We start from the raw sequence: 25,232 nt of genomic DNA, 5'->3' as shown, positions 1-25,232 counted from the left end.
AAAAAAAAAAAAAAAAAAAAAAAAAGCGATCTGCTGAAACCGTTTGAAAAGGCGGCCACTCACATCAGGGTTGGACTGTGTGGAGGCCAGGAGCCTACGGCTCTGATGCGCGCTTGTTTTGCTGGGCGGGCGGCGCAGCTCTTCAGTCTTCATGGGAGAAGCGTTATAGCCATAGTTCCGCGAGCTTTCAGGGCCTCTGCAGGGAGAAGGAATGGAAGGGGTCCAGATTACTGTCTTAGTTTTTTTTTTTTTCTTTTTTGGTAGGCCCAAGGGGTAAGAAACAGACACTTACAAAGACATCTTGTTCCGGTCATCCGGGTCCTAGGAAAGAGAGTAAGTGAAGGGTTCAATGTTTCAAACAGACTTCAAGGTCATTAGGTAGCGAATGCAGCTCTCAGATTCACTTCAAATGACCTCCTAAGACATAACTGGCGAGAAGTGCGCTATCGAATGTGAAGTACACGCAGGCATCACCCTGTGACTTAGCAGCAGCCAAATACAATCCCCTGTCGTTCCCAGGAAGAGATCTTTAACCTTACCCAGTGACAGGGCATGATATGCTCAAGGAATCTTACAAGGACCAAGGGTTCAACATTATTAAAATACACTGAATACTGATTCAACAGTAGCAATGATAAAACTGAAATGACTAAGGAAAACAAACCAAACCCACCAAACCTCTAATCCTTTGCTCAAGAATCAATCAGATGCTGCCCCACCCCCACTACCATCCCCACCAGGCTGGTTTTAAGAGTTTGGTCCTTGCGCCAGAGTAGTTCAGCCCAGTGCCCCCACTCCCTGCACAAACTTTTGAGGAGTGTGTTGGGGCCACACCTTGCTATGCTTCTTTCCAGGGCTTGCTCTATAGCCCCAACCCCCATTTTCTTTTTTTTAACTAAAGACATAGCACAGTGGGCGGCATGTTTGCTTTGTATGCGGCTGACCGGAGTTCAATCCCTAGCATCCCACTTGGGTCCCTCAAGCCCACCAGGAGTGATTCTTGAGTGCAGAGCCAGGAGTAACGCTCCTGAGCGTTGTCAGCACTGCCAGCTGTGCCACCCCCCAACCCAATTATACAGCCAACTCGGGTTCAATCTCAGGTGTCCCATATGGTCTCTTGAGTATTTCAAGGAGTACTTCCTGAGAGGAGAGCCAGGAGTAAGCCCTGAGCACTGCTAGGTGTGGCCCCGAAACAAAAACGAGTTTTTAAAAATCAGTATTTTTTAGACCACACTCAGGTATGCTCAGGAATCACTCCTAGTGGTGCTTAAATCATATGGGGTGCTGGGGATCGAACCAGGGTCAGCTGTAAGACCAGCATCCTCCCTGCGGTACTATCATTCCAGTCCCACCAAATTTGGTCCTTTTTATTTTCCCTTTTCTTTGTTGGGTCACACTCAGCCGATGCTCAGGGGTTACTCCTGGCTCTGCACTCAGAAATCACTCCTGTCGGTGCTTGGGGGACCATATGGGGTGCTGGGAATTGAACCCGGTAGGCCGCGTGCAAGGCAAACGCCCTACCGGCTGTGCTATTGCTCCAGCCCCAAATTTGGTTCTTTTACCAAATACTAGGTGCATTCGAGTGAATTAAGTATGTGAAGATAGTAAGCACGTGAAGAGTCACGATGATGTGGCATGAAGCGTGGCGTGGCGTGGCAGCTGCTCACCTCTTTCTTGGGTTGCTTGGTGTCGCCCTCCTCCTTGAGGGCCAGTTCCGAGGTGGAAGACTTTTCAGGCTCCGCCCTGCCTGCCCCCACCTCACCTGTCTTGAAGGATGAGCGGCTATCAGACTCGGTGAAGCCGCTCTCACTGACACTGTTGCAGCTCAGCCATGAGGCCACCTTGTTCTTGGGAGTCTCTTCAGAAGAAGGTGGATTGCAGCCCCCTGAAGGCATTGAGGAAGGAACAGGAATATGTGGGGGTCCAAGGTCTGGGGGACGAGAGTCCTTGGGTGCCGACTCAGATGACCCATTCTCCTTCTGGCCACGGGTCTGGCGCCGGGTGGCATAGCTGCGCCACACTGAGCTGGTGCTGAAGTCCTCATCCTTACAGAAGTTGTCATCTGAGCTATCGTCATTGGACTCATCGGGCTCCTCAGTGCCACTATTGCCATCCTCCTGGTCCTTTAAGTCAACCCCACTGCTGTCCGAGGAGCAGGGAGCGTCACTCTCATAGCCTTCCTTGAAGTTTTCGACGCTTTCGATATGGTCCAGATTAGCAAAATACTCGTCGCCCATTTCCAGGCCCTCCTTGTCTGCAAAGTCGTCTGTCAGGATTTTGCCTAGAATGAAAAGCAACGGTCTTCTAGGGTTATGAATATCTTTTCAGAAATAAGGATCTCACAACAGCACCCTCTGGTTTGCTCTGTTGAGTCTTAACTCTGACAACACAGAGAGGTTTCTAGGCCACACCAGCAATGCTTAGGACTCACTCCTGGCAAAATTTGGGGACCATTTGGGGTGCCCAATCCAGATAAGCAGTGTGCAGAGGCAAGCACCCTGCCTTCTGTACTATCTTCACAGTTCCAGCTATCATTAAAAAAATTTTTTTCCTTAGGGGTATGGTCCCGCCAGCAGGTCAATCTGTGCCTGTGAGGCGAGTGCATCAGCAGCCTGATGGCGCCTTCAGACTTCCAGATACCCCAAAATTGCTGCTGTGCCTTTGGCCAGACTCCAAAAACTTAGGGCAAAGTTTACCAAGAAAGTAAACAGCCAAAAGTTAGGTATGTGGGAGACACACCCACAAACCACTTCCGGCTCAGCTATATAATTGTAGGCATGGCCTCTCTGGTTCCTGATGGAACTGCTTAATGGCCATGATCCCAGAGACTCAGAAACAAATCTTGGAACCCAAAGGGTTTTGGCAGAAATGCGTCTGGTCCCCGCAGTAGGTTACTGGTGCCGGGCCAACCCAGGTGGGAATAGGTTTCGTGCCTTGGCTTGCTCCCCCTTGGTGGCTCGGTGACCACCATCCTCCAGAGGCCACTGGCAAGTCAGGTTTGGGCCCGCAGTGACAAGACACGTGGGGCCTCAGAGGATGGGGGTGGAGCCAGCCCTTTCCTCCCTGCCCCAACAAGACCCTGAGTCAACAGCCACTAACTGCCTCTCTGGCTCCTGATCAAGCTGCTTAACGGCCATGATCTCAGAGATTCAAGAATAAATCTCAGAACCCAGCAGGTTTTGCCAGAAATCCCTCCAGATTTAATTGCTAAAATTTCAGAATTCCAAAATCATGTTATTTATAGCCAGCACCAGAAAACAAATTGCCTACTGCTGCCTTTTCGGCAGATCTGACTGTTGGGGTAAAATCCCAAATAATAATGGTGGGTCTGGTGTCAAAATATTGAATGTAATTAAAGTAGAGAGAGTAATGTGGAAATGGTCTGCTCCACAGGTAGGGGGAGGGTGTGAGATGGGGATATACTGGGGGTTTTGGTGGTGGAAAATGGGTACGGTGAAGGGACGGGTGTTTCATTGTATGACCGAGACTTAAACCCAAAAGCTTTGTAACTGCTCTCATGGTGATTCAATAAATAATAAAAACAAACAAACAAACAAACAAAAATTTTTTCCTTTAGTTTTGTTTTGGGGCCATACCTGGCAATGCCCTGGCAGTGACTGGGGAACCATATAGGGTGCAGAGAATTGAGCCCGGATTGATCCAAAGTAAATGATCTATCGGCTCTATTACCTCTCTGGCCCTGCCATTTTTTGGGAGGGTGGAGGTGGGGAGGCTGCTGGCGGGACCACACCTGGCAATGCTCAGGTGCTCATATGCTCACAATGGAACTGGGCTGGCCGTGTGCAAGGCAAACAGCCTACCTGCAGAACTACTGGGCTGGCCCCATCATTCTTTCGTTTTTTTTTTTTTTGATTTTGAGCATCCTCAGCTGCAGTGCTTTAGGGAACACTTCTGGTGGGGATTGGGATTGTACCCAGATCTGTCACATGCAAGGGGAGTTGCCCTGCCCAGTGTACTACAGTTCTGCTCCTGGCTTTGCCTTTCTTAAATTTAACAATGTTTGAAAATTTTCCGAGGTAACATTAGTTTAATTAGTGCATTTTAGGGGAATATTTTCAATATTTTCTTGTCCTTTCTGCCTTCTTTTTCTCTGTTCACCTAAGAGAATTCTTGGTGAAGCTTCAGATTCCTGGAGTGGCAGGGTAGTGATGAGAGGGTGGTGCACAGTGGGCTCTGCTATCATGTCATCACATCTTTGCTTGGAAGTGTCATCCTTCATTTACATGTTGTCATTTCTTTTCATTATTACTTTGGTGATGGACTGGAGCGACAGCACAGCGGCAGGGCGTTTGCCTTGCACGCGGCCAACATGGATGACCCGAGTTCAATTCCTCCGCCCCTCTCGGAGAGCCCGGCAAGCTACCGAGAGTATCGTGCCCGCACGGCAGTCTGGCAAGCTACCCGTGATGTATTCGATATGCCAAACACAGTAACAACAAAGTCTCCAATGGAGGACAGTGACAGTGACAGTGATTACTTTGGTGATAAGCTCTAAGCTGGGGTGGGGAGAGCATGGAATGCCCAGGCAGAGCTGGAATCAGTTGTACAGTCTGCTAACCCTGTCCTGTCTCTCCAGTTCTCTACCTGGGTCAGTCGCGTGCAAGGCCCTACCCACTGTACAATCGCTCCAGCCCCCTTTTCATTTTTTTGCTTTTTGGGTCACACCAGGCGATGCACAGGGGTTACTCTTGGCTTGGCACTCAGGATTTACTACTGGTGATGCTTGGGGTATCAGATGGGATGCTGGGGATTGAACCTGGGTTGACCTCATGCAAGGCAAATGCCCTACCCGTTGTACCATCGCTCCAGCCCCCCTTTTTATTCTTGGCCTCATAAGCAAATCTGTCCCTTCCTCTTCCATCTGACAGGCATCTCTTGTTCTTTATAAAGAAATTTTTTAGTCTTTTTGTACTCCAAACTGGGCTGGAGTGATAGCACAGCGGTAGGGCGTTTGCCTTGCAAGCCGCTGGCCCAACCAAGCCGGGTTCGATTCCTCCACCCCTCTCAGAGAGCCTGGCAAGCTACTGAGAGTATTTCGCCTGCATGGAAAAGCCTGACCCATGATGTATTCGATATGCCAAACACAGTAACAAGTCTCACAATGGAGACGTTACTGGGGCTGCTTGAACAAATCAATGAACAATGGGAGGACAGTGCTACAGTACTCCAAATTGACAGTTCATTCACTTTTATTTTTATTTACTTCTTTTCCTTTTTGGGTCATACCTGGTGATACTCCTGGCTTTGTACTTAGGACCATATGGGATGCTGGGAATCAAACCCGAATCGGCTGCATGCAAGGCAAATGCCCTACCCACTGCTCTTGCTCCAGCCCTCCACTTTCAATTTTGTTTTGGGGTCCCCCGGTTCTGTGCTCAGGGGACCACATGTGATGCTGAGGATCGAACCTGGGTCAGCCAGAGCGCAAGCAAAGTGCCTGACTGGATGAACTCTCTTCAGCCTCTCAAGCATTTCCTGCTCAACTTGCGTCAGACGGAGAAAGCAACCCTTCCCCCATTTCAGTACCCACCTGCATAAATGCAGACAAAAGAGCCTTTGGCGATATCGTCCAAGCAGCGGATGCCCCAGCCCTTGTTCTGCGTCTTGAATAGCTGGAGGCGAACCTGTAGCCCATGCTGCACCAACCGGTTCGTGCACATGTTTGGGTCACAACTGCAGCGTTTGTTGCACTCATAAACTCTGTGAGGTTAAGATGACATTAACGGTGTTTATTTGTTAGATCCACATAACTGTCAAGATTTTTCCTACAGTAACAGTTAAACAACGATCTAAGCAAGAAGACGGATAGAAAGGAAATAATTCAGGAGGAAGGGTGATTTATTCGGATGCATATAGTACTATGTTTACTTTACTTGATCTGGGTCACACCCGATTATGCTCAGGGCTTACTCCTGGCTCTGTGCTCAGGGGATCATTGTGGTGCCAAGGATGGAACCCAGGCCAGCTGAGCTCAAGGCAGTACTATGCCCTCTTCACTGTACTATGCACTATTGCTCTAGCCCCAGTACTATGGTTACTGACAGTGGATACCAGGATGTCGAAGAGAAATGCCCAGCAAACTTGGTGTGGACACTTTGAAAAGCTCCAGCATGCGATCTGCCCTGAGCTCAGTCCCCAGCACCACACGGCTACCTCTCACAGAACCCCCTGCGCTGTGGGGGTTGGGCCCTATCCAAAAGTAAAAAGGAATAGAGACAGGAGATAAAGTGGTACTCTAGTTCATGGACTTCCTTCTTGACAAAGTTGGTTTTTACTCTCTCTTTGTTTGGTTTTCGGCCCACACCCAGGTGGTATTCAGGGCTACTCCTGGCTCAAATGCTCGAGGGACCATGCAATGCTGGAAATTGAACCCAGGCACCTTGCATGTAAAGCTCATAAACAATCCACTGAGCTATCTCTCTGGGCCCTAACAATTATTTTTCTTTATTTTAAAAATAAACTGATCAGAATAATCTAGGAAACATCAATATTAAAGGCATTCATTTTATAGTTATACATGATAATCAAATTATTCCTATTCCAAATATAAACATCAACACAGTGCTATTAAATGTATTAACACTAGTGAAAAATGAAACTACTGCAAAAACAGTTCAATTCTTTTGTTCTTTTTGTTCTTGTGCCACACCTGGCTGTGCTCAGGGGACCATATGGGATGCTGGGGATTGAATCCATGTTGGCCATGTGCCAAGCAAAAGCCCTAATGACTGTGCCATCTCTCTGGCTTTTCTTTTCTTTTTTGGTGTTGGGCCACAAATGGCTGTGCTGAGGAATTACTCCTGGTGACCCGGGGATTCAACCTGGTCTGGCCACATGCAAGGGAAGTGCCTACCAGCAAAGTCTCAGTATCTCTTCAGCATCCAGGGTGCTTTTTTTTTTGAGGGGTAGGAGTGAGGGTGGGTGGGTGGGGGGGTGGCATCACACCCAGCAATGCTCAAGGGTTACTCCTGGCTCCGCACTCAGAAATCACTCCTGGTGATGCTTGGGGGACTATATGAGATGGAATTGAACCTGCCTCGGCAACATGCAAGGCAAACACCCTACCCGCTGTGCTATCACTCCAGCCCGTCAATGAATTTCTGCCTGAACAAAGAAATAGCAAAATGGGTCCCTAGAAGTCCTCTGGGCTGAAGAGTGCTAGTCATCACATCCCTCTGCTGACAGCTGGTAAAAGAGCAGTTTGAGCCCAGGGTATGCTTAGCAGCTAAAGTGCCTGCCTGTCAAGTATGAGGCCGTGAGATGGATCCGCGTTGCTGCATCCTAAGTACCTAGCTCAGTCCCTGCAGAACTGCTGTCTGGAATCTCTGGTGCTACAGCCATGTTTGATCTCTGGCACAAAGCCAGGTGTGTAAGCGCAGCACAAATGAAGATGGTGAGAGCATCACGGGCAGGAGTGCGACACCTGGTGAGCGTGTGCAAATCCTGGACACAGCAACGATGACAGAACAAAGGAAGGGACAAAGAAAACACGTAACAAAAAACAAAAAAACTAGAATAAGCTTGGAAGGGCAGAGGCCACAGTCTTATTACTATTATACAAAACTTACAGAGTAACAGCTATACTTATTCATTCATTCAACAAAGTATGTAGGTTTCAGCAGTTACTACATTTCAGTCACAGGGTAAGGCTCCTGTCGCACAATCAATAGCCACAAGACAGATGAGATCCCCTTCCCCACAGAGTCCAACAGAAAAGACAGAACAAAATGAGTCACCAAATGAATGGAAGTGTTACAAGTGCGCTAAAGGAGACAAAAGCGTGGCTAGAGAAAATCTAGGGACTGGAAATGACTTTGTTTTCAAGTTATTGGGAGGTGGGCCAGAGTGATAGTACAGTGAGTGGGGCGTTAACCTTGCCCGTGTCCGTCATGGGTCCAATACCCGGCATTCCATATGGTCCCCCAAGCACCATCACAAGTAACTTCTGAGTGCAGAGCCAGAGCAATCCCTGAGCATTGTGTGGTGTGACCCAAAAAGCAAAAATAAATAGATAAAGTTGTCAGGGGAGGTCTCTCTCTGTGAAGTGAGATTAAAACCAAGCTCTCAAGGTTAAATAGCGATACAAAAGCAGTGGAATGCCAGGGTAAAGGAACAGTATGGAGAGAGGTTTCCAAGGAAAGTAGGTAGCAAAAGCATGGTGAAACAGATCTAGGAAATGCGTGGGTTGTGTCGGAACAGTTTTGAAGGAAGAGATAAGAAAGTGGAATAGTGTCTTGGAATAGTGTCTTTTATGACTCAACACAATTAAGAGTCTGCAATCCAAAATGCAGTAAGAAAGCTTAATATGTTTTTTGGTCACACCTGGCAGTGCTCAGAGCTTACTCCTGACTCTGCAAGATCACTCTCATCTGGGGTCCTGGGGATTGAACGCAGGCTGGCTTGTGTGCAAGGCAAGTGCCCTACCTGCTGTGCTACTGCCACTGTCACTGTCCTCCTGTTGTTCATCGATTTGCTCGAGCGGGCCCAGTAAGGTCTCCATTGTGAGACTTGTTACTGTGTTTGGCATATCGAATACACCACGGGGAGCTTGCTAGGCTTTTCCGTGTGGGCGAGACACTCTCAGTAGCTTGCCGGGCTCTCCGAGAGGGGTGGAGGAATTGAACTCGGGTTGGCCATGTTGGCTGCGTGCAAGGCAAACGCCCTACCTGCTGTGCTATCGCTCCAGCCCGCTGTGCTACTGCTCTGGCCTAATTGGAAAAGACTTTCATGTAACAGTTTTTGTGGTACTGGGGATTGAACCAGGGCAAAGTACGATTCAAACCAGAGTAAGACATGAGCTTTACCACTAAGTCACATCCCAGGACCTCTTTGTAGCTGCTCTATAAGCAGTGATGGAGCCTGGCTCATGGCTATGAGCTGTCTCCCCAGCAGTGACTCCCAACTCCTTGCTTTTGTGGTTGTTTTTGGGCCCCACTCACGTGCTCAAGTACCTCTCGCCTGTGTGGGGGAAGGCATGCTCATGCACTGCTGGATGTCAAACTTGGGGCCTCACATGTGCAAGGCAAGTGCTCTACTCTAGAGCTCCATTCCTGACCTCACTTCTTTTTCTGTTTCTCTACCACCTCTGTCTGTGTTGGGGAGAGGGGTGCTTGCTGGGTTCTGGGGATCAAAGGGAGACCTCTGGTTTGCAAAGCATGTGCTCGATCTGTTGTCTCTTTAGGGCCTTTCCTCAGTTTTCTATGTGCATCAGTACCAAACTCCGAGTCCCCCAAAAGTTTCAATCTCTTCTGAAAAGATGGAGACACCTCTGGAGCTTTGCTGGGGGCCAGAGGACCTGCCGTCACACTGCCTGCTCTCACTGCTCAGCCAGAGGCCCCCAGCACAGCACTGCGTTATCATTGCTAGGGTTCCTGTCTGCACACTATCCGGCCTTTATTTTGGTAAACATTTCCAGTAATGTACAGAGAAGGGAAAATAATAGGAAACCAAGGCATTTCGTGTCAAAAATATTAATTTTATCACTTAACGCTTAAGTGACAGCTTGAACTAAAACTCTAGTTAGAAGTAAGTTCTTACTGGTCAGAGAGGTGGCTCAGAGGGCTAGGTACTTGCTCACATGCTTTGAGTCTTATCTCTGAGCATCACAGAAGTGACCTCTGGGAACATAACCTGGAGAAGCTCCTGAGCACTGTTCAGTATCACCCCAAAACAAACGAAAAGAAATAATCTTCCCTGGAATTCTGAATAGACCTCTCAATTGCCACCTAAGATCATTTTCAGAAGGCCGAAGTAATTTTCTTTTGGGACTACACCTGGTGGTGCTTAGGGTTTACTCCTGGCTCTGGAATTCACTCGGGAATCACCACTGGAGGAGCGGCTCTAGGGACCATACAGGGTGCTGAGGACTGAACTTGGACATGCTGCGTGCAAGGCTGGAGTCCTCCCCACTGTACTTTCTCTCCAGTCCCTGAAGTTACTTTCTTCTTTTCTTCTGTTAAGAATCTTGGGGGAGGGGCCGGAGAGATAGCACAGCGGGTAGGGCGTTTGCCTTGCACGAGGCCGATCGGGTTCGATTCCCAGCATCCCATATGGTCCCCTGAGCTCCGCCAGTACTCCTGAGTGCAGAGCCAGGAGTAACTCCTGTGCATTGCCAGTTGTGACCCAAAAAGCAAAAGGAAAAAAAAAAAAAGAGTCTTGGGGGAGCGAGGGGTGTAGAGAGAGAGGACAAGAGTCAAGATGTCTCTCTTGCATGTAGTTGACCTGGGTTCCATCTCTGGCACTTTCTATGGTCCCGAGAGCACTGTCAGAAGTGACCCAAGTGCAGATAAAAATGAGCCCTGAGTACTACTGGGTGTGGTCCAAAATCAAAACAAAGCAGCTTTTAGGTGTTTTCCCTTGCATGAACACGTGATCACTTTGCCAAGTGTCTCAGCAGGGGCCTGTTTTCATCATAAAGCTGGGACCTTAGTAGCCCTTTCAATTTGGAAACCCAGTTACTTTGGTGATGGGAAATTTCTGAATGTCATTGGTGCTTTTTTCCTCTCTTCCTCCATTTACTGTCAATTATGTATTTTATCTTTTGGGTTTGGGGCCACAATGGGCAGTGTGCGGGTCACTCCTGACAGAGTCAGAATTTACTCCTGGCAGTGTTCAGGGATCGATATGATGCTGGAATCCAACCCGGGTTGGCTGTGTGCAAGGCTAGCCCCTCCCCACTGTCCTATTTCTCTGGACCCACAATTCTGTATCTTGGGCACTGGGCTCAAGTTCAAGAGATTCACATCTAACAAAGACATGCTATGACCGTCCTTTCACTGTTCTCTTTAGTCCCTGCCACTTCCCTGGCTTCTTTCTCTTGACAAATCCTCAGTCTTCCCAGCTGGCTCCACCACCATCTCTAACTTTGGGGGCCCTGAATTTATAGGGTCCCTTCTCTATCTACTATCAACATTTCTCTAGGTGAACTCCCTCAGGCTCTAGTGACCACTTCTGCACTGCTGGTGATTGATTCTGTGTCCTCCTGACATTCCCATTCAGGCTGTCTAATAGGCATCTGGAACTTAACATGCCCCCATAAGAAGCTGCACTTTCCTTAGATTGTAAACACTCTAACTCAGTAAAAAGACTAATATCGACTTAGTCAAAAACAGGGCATTCAACAAGCGTACCTGACTCTTCTTCCATTTCACAATCTATCCGGTTCTGTAGCTGTACCTCCAAATACACCTCAAATCAATCTTTCTTTTTTTTCTTTTTGGGTCACACCCAGAGATGCACAGGGGTTACTCTTGGCTCATGCATTCAGGAATCACTCCTGGCAGTGTTTGGGGATGCTGAGAATCATCCCACCACATGGGGTGTTGAGAATCAAACCCGGGTTGGCCGTGTGCAAGGCAAACTCGTACCTGCTGTGCTATCTCTCCAGTCCCTCAAATCAATCTTCCCTGTCTAATGCCTCCTCCACTCTAATACAAGTCCCAGCAACCACCAACTCTCACCTGTATTTCAGTACTTAAGTCTTCCAAATTCTACTTTTGCTGCCTTAAGCACTGACGGAAGCAACCTTCAAAAGTCAGATCACATTATTCACTTAAAAATCTCTAACAACTTAACACACCATGTATTTGATTATAGTTCCTATTTTCACTTACAAAGCTCTGCCCACTTCTCTGTACAGATCTCATTTGCCAGAGTAAACTACTGACCTTTTATGACAGACATTCATACAGCTATGAGATCAAGGTAACTTTGGTTGGGGACTACATCTGGTGACTGTCCTCAGGGCTATTCCTGGGTCTGTGTTCAGGGGCCGCCCACAGTGGTACCTGGAGAATTGTATGTGGTGCCAAAATTTGAACCAGGTTTGTGCTTAAACAACTTGCCGGCCAAATCCTTATACCATCTCTGGCTCACATGTATCTCACTATTATAGAAATCTGCTAGACCTATCATTCTATGTCTTTTTTTTTCTCCTCTTTTTGGGTAACACCTGGTGATACTCAGGGGTTACTACTGGCTTTGCACTCAGGAACCACTCCTGGCAGTGCTCAGGGAACCATATGGGATGCTGGGAATCGAACCGGGGTTGGTCGTGTGGAAGGCAAACACCCTACCTGCTGTGTTATTGCTCTAGCCCCTCTATGTCTTTATTTCAGGAAAGTTGGCAAGAAATATGTGCTGGAAATTTAGCAAATAGGATTTAAACTACTACTGTGATTGTATTTGTTCACTCTCTTTTTGGTTCAGTTTCTCCCACAAGTACAGGAACACAAGAGAGTACTCTTCAGTCTTTGAGATGTTCAACTTTTCCCAGGACTTACCCTGTCGGCAGACACTCTTCCAGTCTCTTATACTGGTAACCAGAGTTGGGGTTGACTTGGCCCCCTGGTGTGCACGCGGTAGCCTGAATAGTTAACTGGTGGCAGGCACACTTGGACCTGTGAGACGAGGAAGAAAGAGTTAAAGATGGGAAATTGCCTTCTGTTTTAAAACTGAAATTTTCATATGTCACAAACTGAAAAGACAAAGTTAAGAATATGATAGTGAGAAAGAGATGAGACAAAATTAAACCAAGTGGCAACCGGAAGCATGCTAGATGGCAGCCAAGGGAAATGAGAATGAGAGGAAACAATGGAGGTGAACCAGATCCCAGCATCTCCACCTCAAAGCCTAAGAGCGAGGTGTAGCTGAGGAAGGAGTTGGAAGGGACAGGGGGAAAGGAGTACAGCTATGAGGTGAATGACAGGAAGGGCAAACCCTAGTAGCTGGAGGCAGAGGAAGCAATTCCCCAACTCACTTGTCCCGGCACCCATCTTTGCAGTCACAGCCAACCAGAAACTCGGGGCCGGTATTAATGAAAACGCCCTTGCCAGGGATTCGCTCCTTGCTGTAGGCCACTTGGGGCGGGGGGGTTGTGTCAATCTCATTGACACAGGATAGAGGAACATCTTCTTTCCCATAAGTAATGTCCAGAATATAGTAAAAAGGTTTATAGGGCTGAAACTTCCGGTCCACGAGAACATAGGGATCCAGACAAAACATCTCCAAGAAGAGAAAGTCACAGCCTGTCTCAAAAAGGTAGCGCTCGATCTCCTGCATTGTCCGGAGGCAGAGACCACACGGGGTCTTGTAGATGACATGAAAGCCCATTTTGCGGTTCACTCGGCGGCGGGCTGTCATCCGCCGGAAGTCATACAGCAGCGGGACTAGGAGGGGGTTCTTCCCTCGGTACTGCTCACTTCTCATAGGTCTGATTCGAGACAGACAAGTGTAACTGCAAACATGAGGTAAGTAGAAAAGCTTCTCCATGGGGGCACGGTAGGAGGGCTCTGATGGTGCCCGTTCCAGCATACCATGGAAGGCTGGGGGTGCAGGGAGCCCTGGGGGGCCTCCAGGTGCTGGAGGTGCTGGAGATGTGGTAGGTGCCGGAGGTGCTAGAGATACTAGAGGCACTGGAGGTACTGGGGTAGCAGTCGTGCCTATAGGTGACCTGCAAGTAAGAGGCAAGAGTTCAGATATGAAAACAACAGGGTTTCTGTTCTAAACATCCGTGAAGTCACTTCTCTGACTGCTCAAATAGCTGTGATCTTGAAGCTAAACGCAACAAATCTTCCCTTGCCTTACCAAACCTTGACAGAAATGCCGCGGCTATTATCACGGACAGATAAAATTTCAAGTTTCTTCAAATTTTTTTATTGGGGCTAGAGCGACAGTATAGGTCTAGGTAGGGGGGAAGGGCATCTGCCTTGCATGCAGCTGACCCAGCACCCTATATGGTCTTCTGAGCACCACTAGGAGTGACACTAGGAGCACAGAGCCACCCCTCAGTATTGCCAGGTGTGGCCCAAAATCAAGAAAGAAAAAAAAGTTCTGCCTATGAATTAAAGGAGTCCAGTCTTCTACCAGTACTTTTTATTCTTTGATGTGTTTTATAAATGCATTTACTAAATTCCCTGATAAGAAGCTACAGTGTCTCCTTTCTAATGTACCGATGATGATACCACATTTAAGGCCAAGTTGTTTTTTTTTCAGCGTTCACACAGGGCAACGTTCAGGGAACCAAGTGGTACAAGGGAACAAACATGTCTCCTCCACAACACCCAAAAGGAGAGAGAGAACAAAAGGGAATGCCCTGCCACAGAGGCAGCGTGGGATGGGGGGATGGGGTGGGAGGGATACTGAGATCCATGGTGGTGGGAAATGGGCACTGGTAGAGGGATGGGTATTTGATCATTGTATAATTGAAACCCAAGCACAAAAATTTGTAAGTCTACAACTGTACCTCATGGTGTTTCACTAATAAAAATAAAATAAAAATAAAAAACCCAAAACAACAACAACAACAAGAAAGAATCAGTGCAGTCAATGTTATGTCAACTTAAGGACCCTTCATTCCTTCTTAATTTGCAGTCTTAATTAGCTTTTGTTTCTCTTAGAAACAAGTTCAATTCCTAAGATATTTAATAATAAAACGAAAGTAAAAAAAAAAAACAAACAAAAAACATGAGTCTCCTGTATGCGCAGCAGGTTCTCCAGTCCACTGAACTATCTCCTCTTCAATCTAAGATTTTCTTTTTTTTTGGTTTTGCATTTGTGGTGCGAGGAATTGAACACTAAGACTCACACATGCAAGGCAAATGCTCTACCACTGAGTTATATCCCTAGTGCACAAATGCTATTTTTTTTCTTTTTTCTTTTTTCTTTTTTGGGTCACATCTGGTGATGCTCAGGAGATACTCCTGGCTCTGCTCTCAGGAATTACCTGGCAGTGCATGGGAGACCATATGGGATGCTGGGGATTGAACTCAGGTCAGCTGTGTGCAAGAAAAATGTCCTACCTGATGTACAATATATACCTCTGGCCCCTGAATGTTAAGTTTTGACAAATGATGTTCTGATGGCTACATATTTCTAGACATCAAACTTCAAATTAAAATATTTTGGGGGCCCGAGAGATAGTTCAGTGGGTAGGGCACTTGCCTTCCACATGCCTGGCATCCCATAGGATCCTACAAGCACAGCCAGGAGCACTGCTAGGCACGGTCGGAAAAAAATTATTTTTATGCTATGTTTCTTAGAAGCTCACAGATCAAGCTCTTTTTTGGGGGGTTGGGTGGGGTGGGAGGTGGTCAATCCTGGTGACGCTCAGGGGTCACTCCTGGCAGTGCTTGGGGGATCATATGGGATGTTGGGGATTGAACCCAGGTTAGCTGTATACAAGGCTAGCACCTTAGTCTCTGTACTATCGCTCTGGCTGCTAGAGCTTTCTTTTTCAGTCTAACTGCCTCACTATCATAACCTTGAATCTCCTGGAGCCTAAGAACCTCCTTAATGCAATGACCACTAGGTCTGCAGCATCAAGTTCTCCCAGGGAACTGGCTTATTTTCTCACCTATATGTCTGATTGATCCCAGGCTTCCCACCAGGGATATTTTCACTGAGTGCAGGGGATGGAGGGGAGGAATGACCGGAGCCCACAGATCCTGGCCGGAATGATGTGCTCTTTTTCGCTACCTGCTTCCGTGACTGGGCAAGTTGGCTTTCCAAGCTTCTAGAAGATTAGATACAGTGAGGGGTTAAAAAAAAAAAAAGCAGATACCATAAAAAAAAAATAAGTAAGAAAGAAGTACGAACACTCACTCATTTTCACCTGCCTGGGGGGACTGTGATGGAGGAGATGGGGCAGGTGGTGTGGGGAGGGCTGGGGTTGCTGCTGGGGCAGGATGAGCTGGAGGCTGTGGGGTTTCCACTGGCTTGAACTGAGCCCCAGTACTGGCCAGATCCTGGGTGTACTGTACTACAGGGCCTTTGCTCCTCACAGCACCTAGAGAAAAAACAAAATTCACCACTGAGATGACAGCTAGTCTTCACACACATGCCTGATGCTCTACTTAAACTCACACAAAATCCGCAATGGAAACACCGAGTGCCAAAACTATCAGTTCCATGACTTATACCACTGAGTGGGAATCCTGATATGCGTTGACTCTGACTTCAATACTGAAGCTAAGATGGCTTCGTAAATGTTTCACTTTGTTGAGAACTTTCAAAGATTCATTCTTTGGTGACCCACTATCATCTGAAAGCATGTCAGAAACATGTAGAAACAGAAGGGGTTGAAGGGGACGTCATAGCCCTCGTCTCATCTGATTACGAGGCTGTGGGGATGGTTCAAATCCCACTACCGTAATGATGCAGCCCTGAGAACCACCAGGTATGGCCTGGGGATACCTGGGTTTGGGCTGTGCCCCCCACCCCAATGCTTTAGTCTTTTCCTTTTAATGGGGGTAGGGGGATTACACCTAGCACTACTCAGGGGTACGTTCTGGTGGACTATGAAGTGCTGCTGGTGTCATACCTAGATCTCCCACAAACCTCCAGGCCAATTCAACGACCTCTCTAATCCATATATTTTTCTTTTAATTTTAGGCACTGATTTACAAAGTTGTCAACAACAAAAAATGGTTTAGATTAAAAAAAAAAAAACCAGGTTACACAGAAAGCTCACAAGCCTCATTTAGAGAAAAGGTAAGGCATATGACCAATGCACTCAGTGCAGGAGAGTTTCAGATTTTGTTTTTGTAGTGCTCAGTGGTAAACAAGTGGTGCTGAAGGGACCTTACAGTGCCTGGAACAAAGCTGGGGCTCCTGCAAACACTCCAGTCCTTTTGAGCTATCTCCAGATCCTAGCTCCAGATTTTTATTGGCTATTTAAAAGTAATCAGAGTCACAGCATGGGAGGTGGCACCACAAAACCATTAATACCACTGGCAATAACCCCAGGTACATGGAGCTGTTGCCATGAACCTGCAGCGTCACCCTGGCAAACAAAGGCCATCACTGTCCATACACCCTGCTGGATTGCCCACTGCTTTCCTCTCCAGGACATACCCATATTTGGACGTGTCCTCAGTTGTCCCCCTTGTTTCTTCTCCAGTGCAGAGGCCGAGGATGTCTTCATGCTGAACATGGGTTCCAGACGCGTGGAACCTCGATAGATCCATTCACACCTTTTGTCATCCTGAGGCATCAGGAGAAAGGACAGGTTGGGAGAAACTGGGTTGGATACCAGGACCTCTCCCTCTGCACAAGGGACTACACAATCCAACACCTCGAGGGAAATCTCCAAGATGATTCCCAAATTCCCTTCCTACATAATAAATTTACATTTGAATATCAAGAAGAGAAATAGGTACTTATTTTAGAAACGAGGGTGGGATAGGACAGGAGATTAAGGCCAACGAACCCTCGTTCAATCCCTGGCACTGCGTATGGTCCTGTGCGTTGCTATGGGTTACACCTTACCACTGCCAAGTGTGGCCCAATCTTCCCCCCATCTCTCCCAGAAAGGAAATTATAGAAGACAAAAACTTAAAATGAGCCATAGTTGAAAATGAAAAAAAAAAAAATTAATGAGCCAGAGTGAGCATGGGTGGGTGCTTGCCTTGCATGTATTGGATTCCTGGCACCCCAGATGGCCCCCCAACCCCCCAATTCCCACCAGGGGTTAACTCTAAGTATTGCTAGGTGTAGCCCAAGATCAAATAAAAAGGCCCACCCACCAGTTCCCCCGCAAAACACCTACTAAGTCTAAGAACTTTGACGAGGATCTCGGATATAGGAAAACGTCAGAGAAGAAATGCAATTCTAAGGGGGGATATGAAGAAGAGGGCAGAGAGCTAGTGCAGCGGGCAGCCTTCCATGTGGCAAATCTGGGTTCAATCCCCAGAACCCCATGTGGTTCCCCAAGCCTGCCAGGAATGATCCCTTAGCACAGGTCAGGAGTAAGCCCTGAGCACCATCAGGTGTGGTCCCCAAAACCAAAGAAAGGGTGGAAATGCAAAAAGGGGAGGTACAAAGATTTGTAAAAGCTAAGAAGTAGCTTTTAAAAAAAACACTTTTTTTTTTTTTTAAAGAAAAAGCTCATTTTCCTCCTTGAAAAATCAGGATACCCGAGGCTGGAGTGATAGTACAGTGGGTAGGGCATTTGCCTTGCATGCGGCCGACCCGGGTTCGATTCCCAGCACCCCATATGGTCCTCTGAACACCGCAAGGAGTAATTCCTGAGTGCAAAGACAGGAGTAACCCTGTGCATTGCCAGGTGTGACCCAAAAAGAAAAAAAAAAAAAAGAGGAAACCCTGATTCCTGATCCTTCTTCTTGTCTCATCATGCTACCAAAATGCTAGCTCTCCCTGGTGAGATGAGAAACTGGCCATCTTCTCTACACTGACATACAACATGAATAAACTGCAGAAAAACTAACAATATAGATTCATGTCATAATTCATTTTGGGGAATTTATTGTCAACAATCATTTACAGAGAAATTAAGAAAAAAAAAGTAAAATCTGACAAAATCATGAAAACAGAAGGAAGCTATGAGATCCACATATGTAAAAGTAATGACACCACTTTATATATGACTCTTCCCTATATATCACTCCCTAGGGCTGGAGCGATAGCACAGCGGTAGGGCGTTTGCCTTGCACGCAGCCAACATGGCCGACCCGAGTTTGATTCCTCCGCCCCTCTCGGAGAGCCCGGCAAGCTACCGAGAGTATCTCGCCCGCACGGCAGAGCCTGGCAAGCTCCCCGTGACGTATTCGATATGCCAGACACAGTAACAACAAAGTCTCCAATGGAGACGTTACTGGGCCCGCTTGAGCAAATCGACGAACAACGGGAGGGCCTTTACTTTATAAGACACAGTTGGTTCAACAGGGACTCAGGGGCTTGGAGCCACAGAAGAGAGGGTAAAGCATTTGCCTTGCACACGGTCAGACCTGTTTTGATCCTTGGCACCACACATACCCCCTGAGCCCACCAGAAGTAAGTACTGAGAACAGCCAGGTGTGGTCTGAAAACCCAAACCAAACCAAATCCCAAATCAACAGGGAGTCAGTTCCTGCCTCAACTGGGCCAAGCTTGTGTTTCCTCCTTCCTTCCTGAGCAAGTGTAGCGCTGTCTATGGGCTGGAATTTTAAGAGCTTGGAAGCCACGTTCTAATGTTCCTGTGGGCCAACTAGTCAAACTAACCTACCCAAGGAAACCAAAGAGGAGAAATGCAGAGAACATTCTGGGCTTCCAGATTCTCCAATTGTCCACATCCAACTTTTCTAAGGCTGTGTTGTTACCCTGGGGTTCCGTTCTTTTGAATTTTGGGCCAGACTGGGCTACGCTCAAGGGTTACTCCTAGCTCTACACTCAGGAATCACTATAGGCGGTGCTCAGGGGACCTGATAGGGCGCTGGGGATTGAACTTGGGCTGGTGGCATGCAAGTCAGGTGCCCTCCCTCTGTGCTCTGTCCAGCCCACCCTCTGGTTCTTTCTGTAAGATAGTCTTGGTCCTGGCTGTAGGGAAGGTGCTGGCTGCCTGTGCATGTGGCTGACCTGGTCAGTCAATCTGCTCTGCAGATGCTTCCCTGAGCACTGTCAAGGATCACTCCTGAGCACAGCCAGGAAGTCTTTGCGCAACCCCAATATATGGTTTCCAAACCAAATAAACAAGAGCGCTGGAGAATAGTACAGCATCTGACAGGGTGATCAAGCCCACCAGGAGTGATCCTTATGCACAGTCAGTGCCAGGCACAGATGGGTGTGGCCCAGAAACCGGAACAAAAACAAAGAGAGGGCCGGAACAAATAGTACAGCAGGGAGGGCATTTACCTTGCGTGTGGTGAACACGAGTTCCCTCCCTGGTACCACATTTGGTCCCCTGAGCATCACCAGGAGAGATTCCTAATTGCAGAGCCAGGAGTAATCCCTGAGCACTACCAGGTGTGTCCCTAAAACCAAAAAAATCCCTGCCTGAACAAAAACCAACCAAATACTTCTCCACTTTCAGATAAAAAATATTTTTATATTTTGCTGATGTTTTTAGGTTATACCTGGCAATGCTCAGGACTACTCCTGGCTCTATGCTCAGGGTTCACTCCTGGTGGGCTCAGGGAATCATATGGGATGCTGAGGATTGAACCTGGGGTTGGCTGCGTGCAAGGCAAGTGCCTTACTGGCTGTACTATCTCTCTGGCCAAAAGACAGACACCACGAGGTCGCTACAAACTTGTGTCCTTGCTGCTGCTGCTCGCTGTCCCAACCCGCCCTGCTCCAATGTTGCCGGAAGCATGTACATACCAGGAAGAGGATTCTTACGAGGCTGCCGTCCACCTCCTCCACCCGGGACTTCCACCAGGTGCCCTCCCACTCGGTCTTGATGAGCTGGCCACTCTTGAGCAGCACCATGGGCCGATTGGGGTAGGCAGTGATATACTCCTCAATGAAGTCTCGGCACGAGATGTCTTCTATGTCCTCCCAAGTTTTTTTCACTGTCCCAAGGAATACGAGTTTAAACAGGTCAGACAAGTAGGTTAAGGAGTATGTGCTCTCTTACCTCCCTCCAGGGGTGCCAAGAATTGAACCCAAGATGTCTTAATGTCTTATTTTGGGGTCACACTTGGCAGTACTCAGAACTCACTCCTGGTGGTGCTCTGGGACCATATGAAGTACTGGGGATCAAACTGTGGTTGGCTGGGCCAGTGAGAGTACTGCAGGTAAGGTGCTTGGCTTGCATGCAGCCAACCCGGGTTCAATCTCAGCATCCTAGATGGTCCCCGAGCCCCACCAGGAGTGAGCCCTGAGGAGACAATAACCAAATCCAAACTGACCAACTGCACAGAGCAACAGTTGGACCCACTCACTGTATTATCTCTCTAGCACCCAAAGGCATGTTTTGATAAAAACAAATAAAAAAATCCTTCTCTATCAGGTTTTTATAAAGTAAAACAGTCATATTCACAGAAATTTATTCAAGAAAAGTGTGAGGGGAGAAAAATGTATTCAGAGAGCACATGGGCTCTCTGGAGCAGTGAAAGTCCTCTCTTGCTACATATGGCAGTAGTATAATACATTATGTACTTCTGCCATATTCTGTAAAACAAAGCCATGTTTGTTGGCCTTTTCACAATTCAGAACAGTTGCTGCTGTGGTAGGGGATGGAGTTCAGTGGTAGTGGTGGACTGCATACCTCAAACATATCTAGCCCTGGGTTTGATCCCTAGCACCCAAAAAATGCCGGAACTTCAATCACAGAAGTCACTACAAACCTGTCTAATGCGGCTTCTATGAAAAAAGCAATGCTCAGATTAGATTTATATAAATGTTAGATGAGACTAGGAAAGAAGAAACAGCTTCACAGACCTACATCATTTAAGAATGAAACCAAAATACACCTACAATATTAAGAGTACTCAAAGCTGTTTGTTCACCAACTCCCAGTATCTCACTCTGCCTGCAAAGACCCGGCACTAAGCAGGAGCAAAGAAACTTTCTTCCAGAGGACATCAGTCACATTTAAGCTTTCTGTGACTGGCACACACCAAGCCATATGGCTTTCCAAACAGTGGTCTGAAGAAGAAAAACACGAAGTAGAGAAGGCAAGGAATACAGCAAGAGAAGAAAGAAGGTACACTCACGTGGCCGGCAAATGGGATACAGTTCGGACTGTGTGACATAGGAAGCATAGCCATCATCGAAGAAAATGAGAAACCTGCCAGGAAAGAGCGGGGTCGATCAGGGCTCATGGTATTTAACAGGACCTATAGGAACCTCAGCAGCGCCTCAACTCCTCAAGAGTACAAAAGGACAAACTCTAGGGAAGATAGTTCTACCCTACCACGTTCTTACTCCTCACCACCACCCCATGCTAGGACTTAAAAAAAAAATTTCCTTAATCATATCCCCACTTTCTCTTTTTCTGTTTTTGGGCCATACCCTCTGTGCTTAGGGCTTACTCCTGGCCCTGCACCAGACACCTGGTAGGGTTGAGCGATCATATGTGGACAGTGTGCAAGGCAAGTGCCCTACCACTGTCTTATCTCTCCTGCCTCATAGCCCCACTTTTCCCAAAATTTAATCTGTTCTACCAGATTCCTGCTCTGCTGAACCCGTTTACTCTCCACTTCATTCCTCTCTTTCAGGATGTCCCCATTCCCTTAATGAATCAGACCTGACTACTTCCACCTTCTTTTCTCCTTAAATGGAAAAAAGGGGGAGCCAGGGTGGGGGGGTAGGTGGGAGGAGAGACAGGAGTCACGTGACTCTACGGCAAAGAAAAAGCAAGGATTTCTGCCTGTGAGGACTAAGAACACAAACGCTAATTGAGAGATCTGGATGATGGCCCGAACAGCACAGGTGCCTGTGCCCCCGACGTTCACTTTCTTTCCAGTACCTGAGCTTGTTTTTGACGTTTGGTGTCTCAGCTACAATGCCAGCGTAGAGCCAGACCTGATTTCCATCTTTGTATTTGGCTACCACTCGACTGCCCACATAGAGCTTGTCAGCAGGTGGGTGGTAATCATAGGCAATATGGTTCCCCGAGAGTAGACTTTTTCCTTTGTTGTCAAATTTCACCTTGTATTTCCTTCCTGGCCCTGAGTAAAAGGGAAAACAGAACTTTTCTAAAAACCACGAATTTCTGTATGAATTAAAGCTTCTTTGAGAATGGAAAGAAGTTTTTGGGGGGTAGAGGAGGGGGGGAGAGAGAGAGAGCGAGTGAGAGAGAGAACACACATGTGTGGGGTAGGGAATAATACAATCATCACTGGAGGCCTGCAGGTGGCCTCTCATTAGTCCTTCCTCCAGCTTCAACATACCAACCGTCTGGATTGCAATAAGGGTGCCTTTGTGCCAGGTCTTGGTTCTCTTCTTGCCCAGAATGCGCATGCTGACTACCAGGTCACCATCTTTGCTTAGTTCTCCAGACATCTGACTCAAGGTTCCTAGGGAGGAAAGGAGAGGTGCTCTGGAGAGAAATGGCAGACACTAGACAAAGAACAGGAAACAGGAGGGCAGCAGAGGAATCAGAGGAACTGGGGTCATGGGGGTCATCTTAGCCACTTCTGCTGCTCTCTTGGCCAAGAGCAGGACAAGACCCAGCTGACTCAACTGTCTATGTTAATAGGAAAACTTGGATAACTGATGTTCACATATGATTCGAGTATATCTCACTACACCCAAACTTTCTCAATTTCCTTATTAACATATACGTTTATAAAACTTTCCCCCCCGTAGGGCTTCTATTAATAGTCTCATCCTACAAATAAGTGTCTCTGACACTGTAAACTTTCTTCTCCCTACTCTCTATTTGAAGAAGTGAGTGTAAACTAAAGAATCTGGGTAAAATAAGATTCAAAACCTGGCATCAGTATAACTGGGGTAATAGAGTATACTAACACCAATGAATCTGGTATATCTCAATTAGCAGATAAGTGTTAAGCGGTGAACGAGGAAAACAAAATACAAAAAACCTTATCTGACTTGCTCAACTTGTAGTATTAAAATAATCCAACGGAGCTGGAGAAGGATTTGAGATGTTAGATGAAGCTGGTTATCCATGAAATCTCTGTCAAAATTCACACGCTTGCACTGTCCCTTACACCTCAGGAGCTCCTAATCCTAACCTTTATGTAGATCCTGGGAACTACTCTTCTTGTTAACTGCATCCATGAATTTCTGGACATCTTGAGCTGACTTTCTCAAGGCAGCCATAGCTTCACGGAGCTGTAAGGAAGGAAATAAGGGAGACACTTTTGTTTATAGGCCGAAGCTGGCAGTGCTCATGTGGCGCTTCTGGCGGTGCTCAGGGAACCATGCTGTGCGGGGAACTGAACCCACACCTTGCCTCTCCCTGCATGTCCAGCATGCATTATCTTTGAGCTATCTCTCTGGCATCAGAGACAAATTTTAAAGTAGCAGCAAGGGTTAGGAATAACTTGTGAGAAACATGTTGAGTCAGAAAGGCAGTACAGCGGTTAAGGCACCACGGTTTGATCTCTGCTTATGTTCCCCCGAATACTGTTAGGAGCGATCCCTGAACAGAGCATGCAGATGTGACCCCCAAACAAAAAATGTTAGGGCTGGGGAGACAGTGGATGCAGCATGTGCTTTGCATGCATGATCCCTGGCACTGCAACACCCAAGCACTGTTGGGTATGGCCTAAAACCAAAAAGGAAGTAGGTGGGGGTGGGGAGGCAAGGTCTTTCTAGCTAGAAAGCTTCTCTTGATTAATCTCACCTAGAAGGTCATTGCCAAATTAGACATTTACACTGTACTTGGTACAGAAATTTCCCTCCCTTTTGCCTCTTTCCCACCCCCTTTCTTTCTGGGTCACACCTGGCAATGCTCATGGGTTACTCCTGGCTCTGCACTCAAGAATTACTCATGGCAGTGTTCAGGAGATCATACGGTATGTTGGGGATTGAACCCAGGTCCGCTGTGGGCAAGGGAAAATGCCTTCCTTGTTTTACTCTGGCCCAAAGTACAGAAATTTTTAAGTGGACTATTTTATTTTTAATTTTTTTTTTTTTTTTTTTTTTTGCTTTTTGGGTCACACCCGGCGATGCACAGGATTTGAGATGTTAGATGAAGCTGGTTATCCATGAAATCTCTGTCAAAATTCACACGCTTGCACTGTCCCTTACACCTCAGGAGCTCCTAATCCTAACCTGGCTGGGGGTTGCTCCTGGCTCTGCACTCAGGAGTTACTCCTGGTGGTCCTCAGGGGACCATATGTGATGCTGGGAATCGAACCTGGGTCAGCCGCGTGCAAGGCAAATGCCCTACCTGCTGTGCTATTTCTCCAGCCACTTAAGTGGACTATTTTAGTGATGAGATTTTGGTGTTTTTTTTTTGGGTGGCTGTGTTACATTGCTTTGGTGGCTGGAAAAGGCAAGAAAGTCTCCACTGCTGTGAATAAATAATGTTCCCTAAAAATTACTAGCAAAATTCTCTTGTTTTTGGGCCACAACCAGTGATGCTCAGGAGTTATTCCTGGTGCTGCATGCAGGAGTAACTCCTGGTGGTGCTTGGGGGACCATATGGGATTCTGGGATCAAATCTGGGTCAGCTGCATGCAAGGCAAACACCCTAGCAGCTGTACTATGGTTCAGACTCCAGAGTGAGCTATTTTATATTTTTTTGTAACAGATAGAAGATACTGCAATCTACAGACTGATTCTATGTTAATGGCTGAAAAAATGAGGATGGCACAATTTCCCCTTTTTTATATTTTAGAGGCCATACTCAGCAATGTGTGGGGACCTGGCAACACTCAAGAAAGCCAAAAAGCAGAACCAAACAGACAAAAAATGGGGCCCAGAGCACTAGTACAGTGGATAGGGTGCTTGCCTTGCACAAGGCTGACCCAGATTCAGTCCCAAGCACCCTATACAGTTCTCTGAGCCCGCTAGGAGTT

General features: G+C 47.2%; 1 protein-coding gene across 2 annotated transcripts in view; it reads right to left on the bottom strand.

The window, feature by feature from the left end:
• SETDB1 (SET domain bifurcated histone lysine methyltransferase 1) overlaps positions 1-25,232 on the bottom strand; it is a 37,754-nt gene that overhangs the window by 2,357 nt on the left and 10,165 nt on the right. Inside the window, exons 4-17 of one of the 2 annotated variants that reach the window (XM_056120253.1) lie at positions 23,439-23,538; positions 22,632-22,757; positions 22,208-22,409; positions 21,453-21,526; positions 20,116-20,306; positions 16,873-17,002; positions 15,622-15,805; positions 15,374-15,532; positions 12,779-13,471; positions 12,303-12,419; positions 5,552-5,721; positions 1,668-2,281; positions 293-321; positions 64-196 (exon numbers count right to left, since the gene is read on the bottom strand). In XM_056120253.1, the coding sequence (XP_055976228.1) occupies positions 64-196; positions 293-321; positions 1,668-2,281; positions 5,552-5,721; positions 12,303-12,419; positions 12,779-13,471; positions 15,374-15,532; positions 15,622-15,805; positions 16,873-17,002; positions 20,116-20,306; positions 21,453-21,526; positions 22,208-22,409; positions 22,632-22,757; positions 23,439-23,538 (2,922 nt within the window). The remainder of the gene's footprint in view (positions 1-63; positions 197-292; positions 322-1,667; positions 2,282-5,551; positions 5,722-12,302; positions 12,420-12,778; positions 13,472-15,373; positions 15,533-15,621; positions 15,806-16,872; positions 17,003-20,115; positions 20,307-21,452; positions 21,527-22,207; positions 22,410-22,631; positions 22,758-23,438; positions 23,539-25,232) is intronic. The other variant, XM_056120968.1, reaches the window with a different exon arrangement.

This window comes from Sorex fumeus, unplaced genomic scaffold (genome assembly GCF_029834395.1).
Source record: "Sorex fumeus unplaced genomic scaffold, SorFum_2.1 ptg000001l, whole genome shotgun sequence".
Lineage (NCBI taxonomy): Eukaryota > Metazoa > Chordata > Mammalia > Eulipotyphla > Soricidae > Sorex > Sorex fumeus.
The sequence above is the reverse complement of the archived record's forward strand: the minus strand, read 5'-3'. Positions and strand labels throughout refer to the sequence as shown.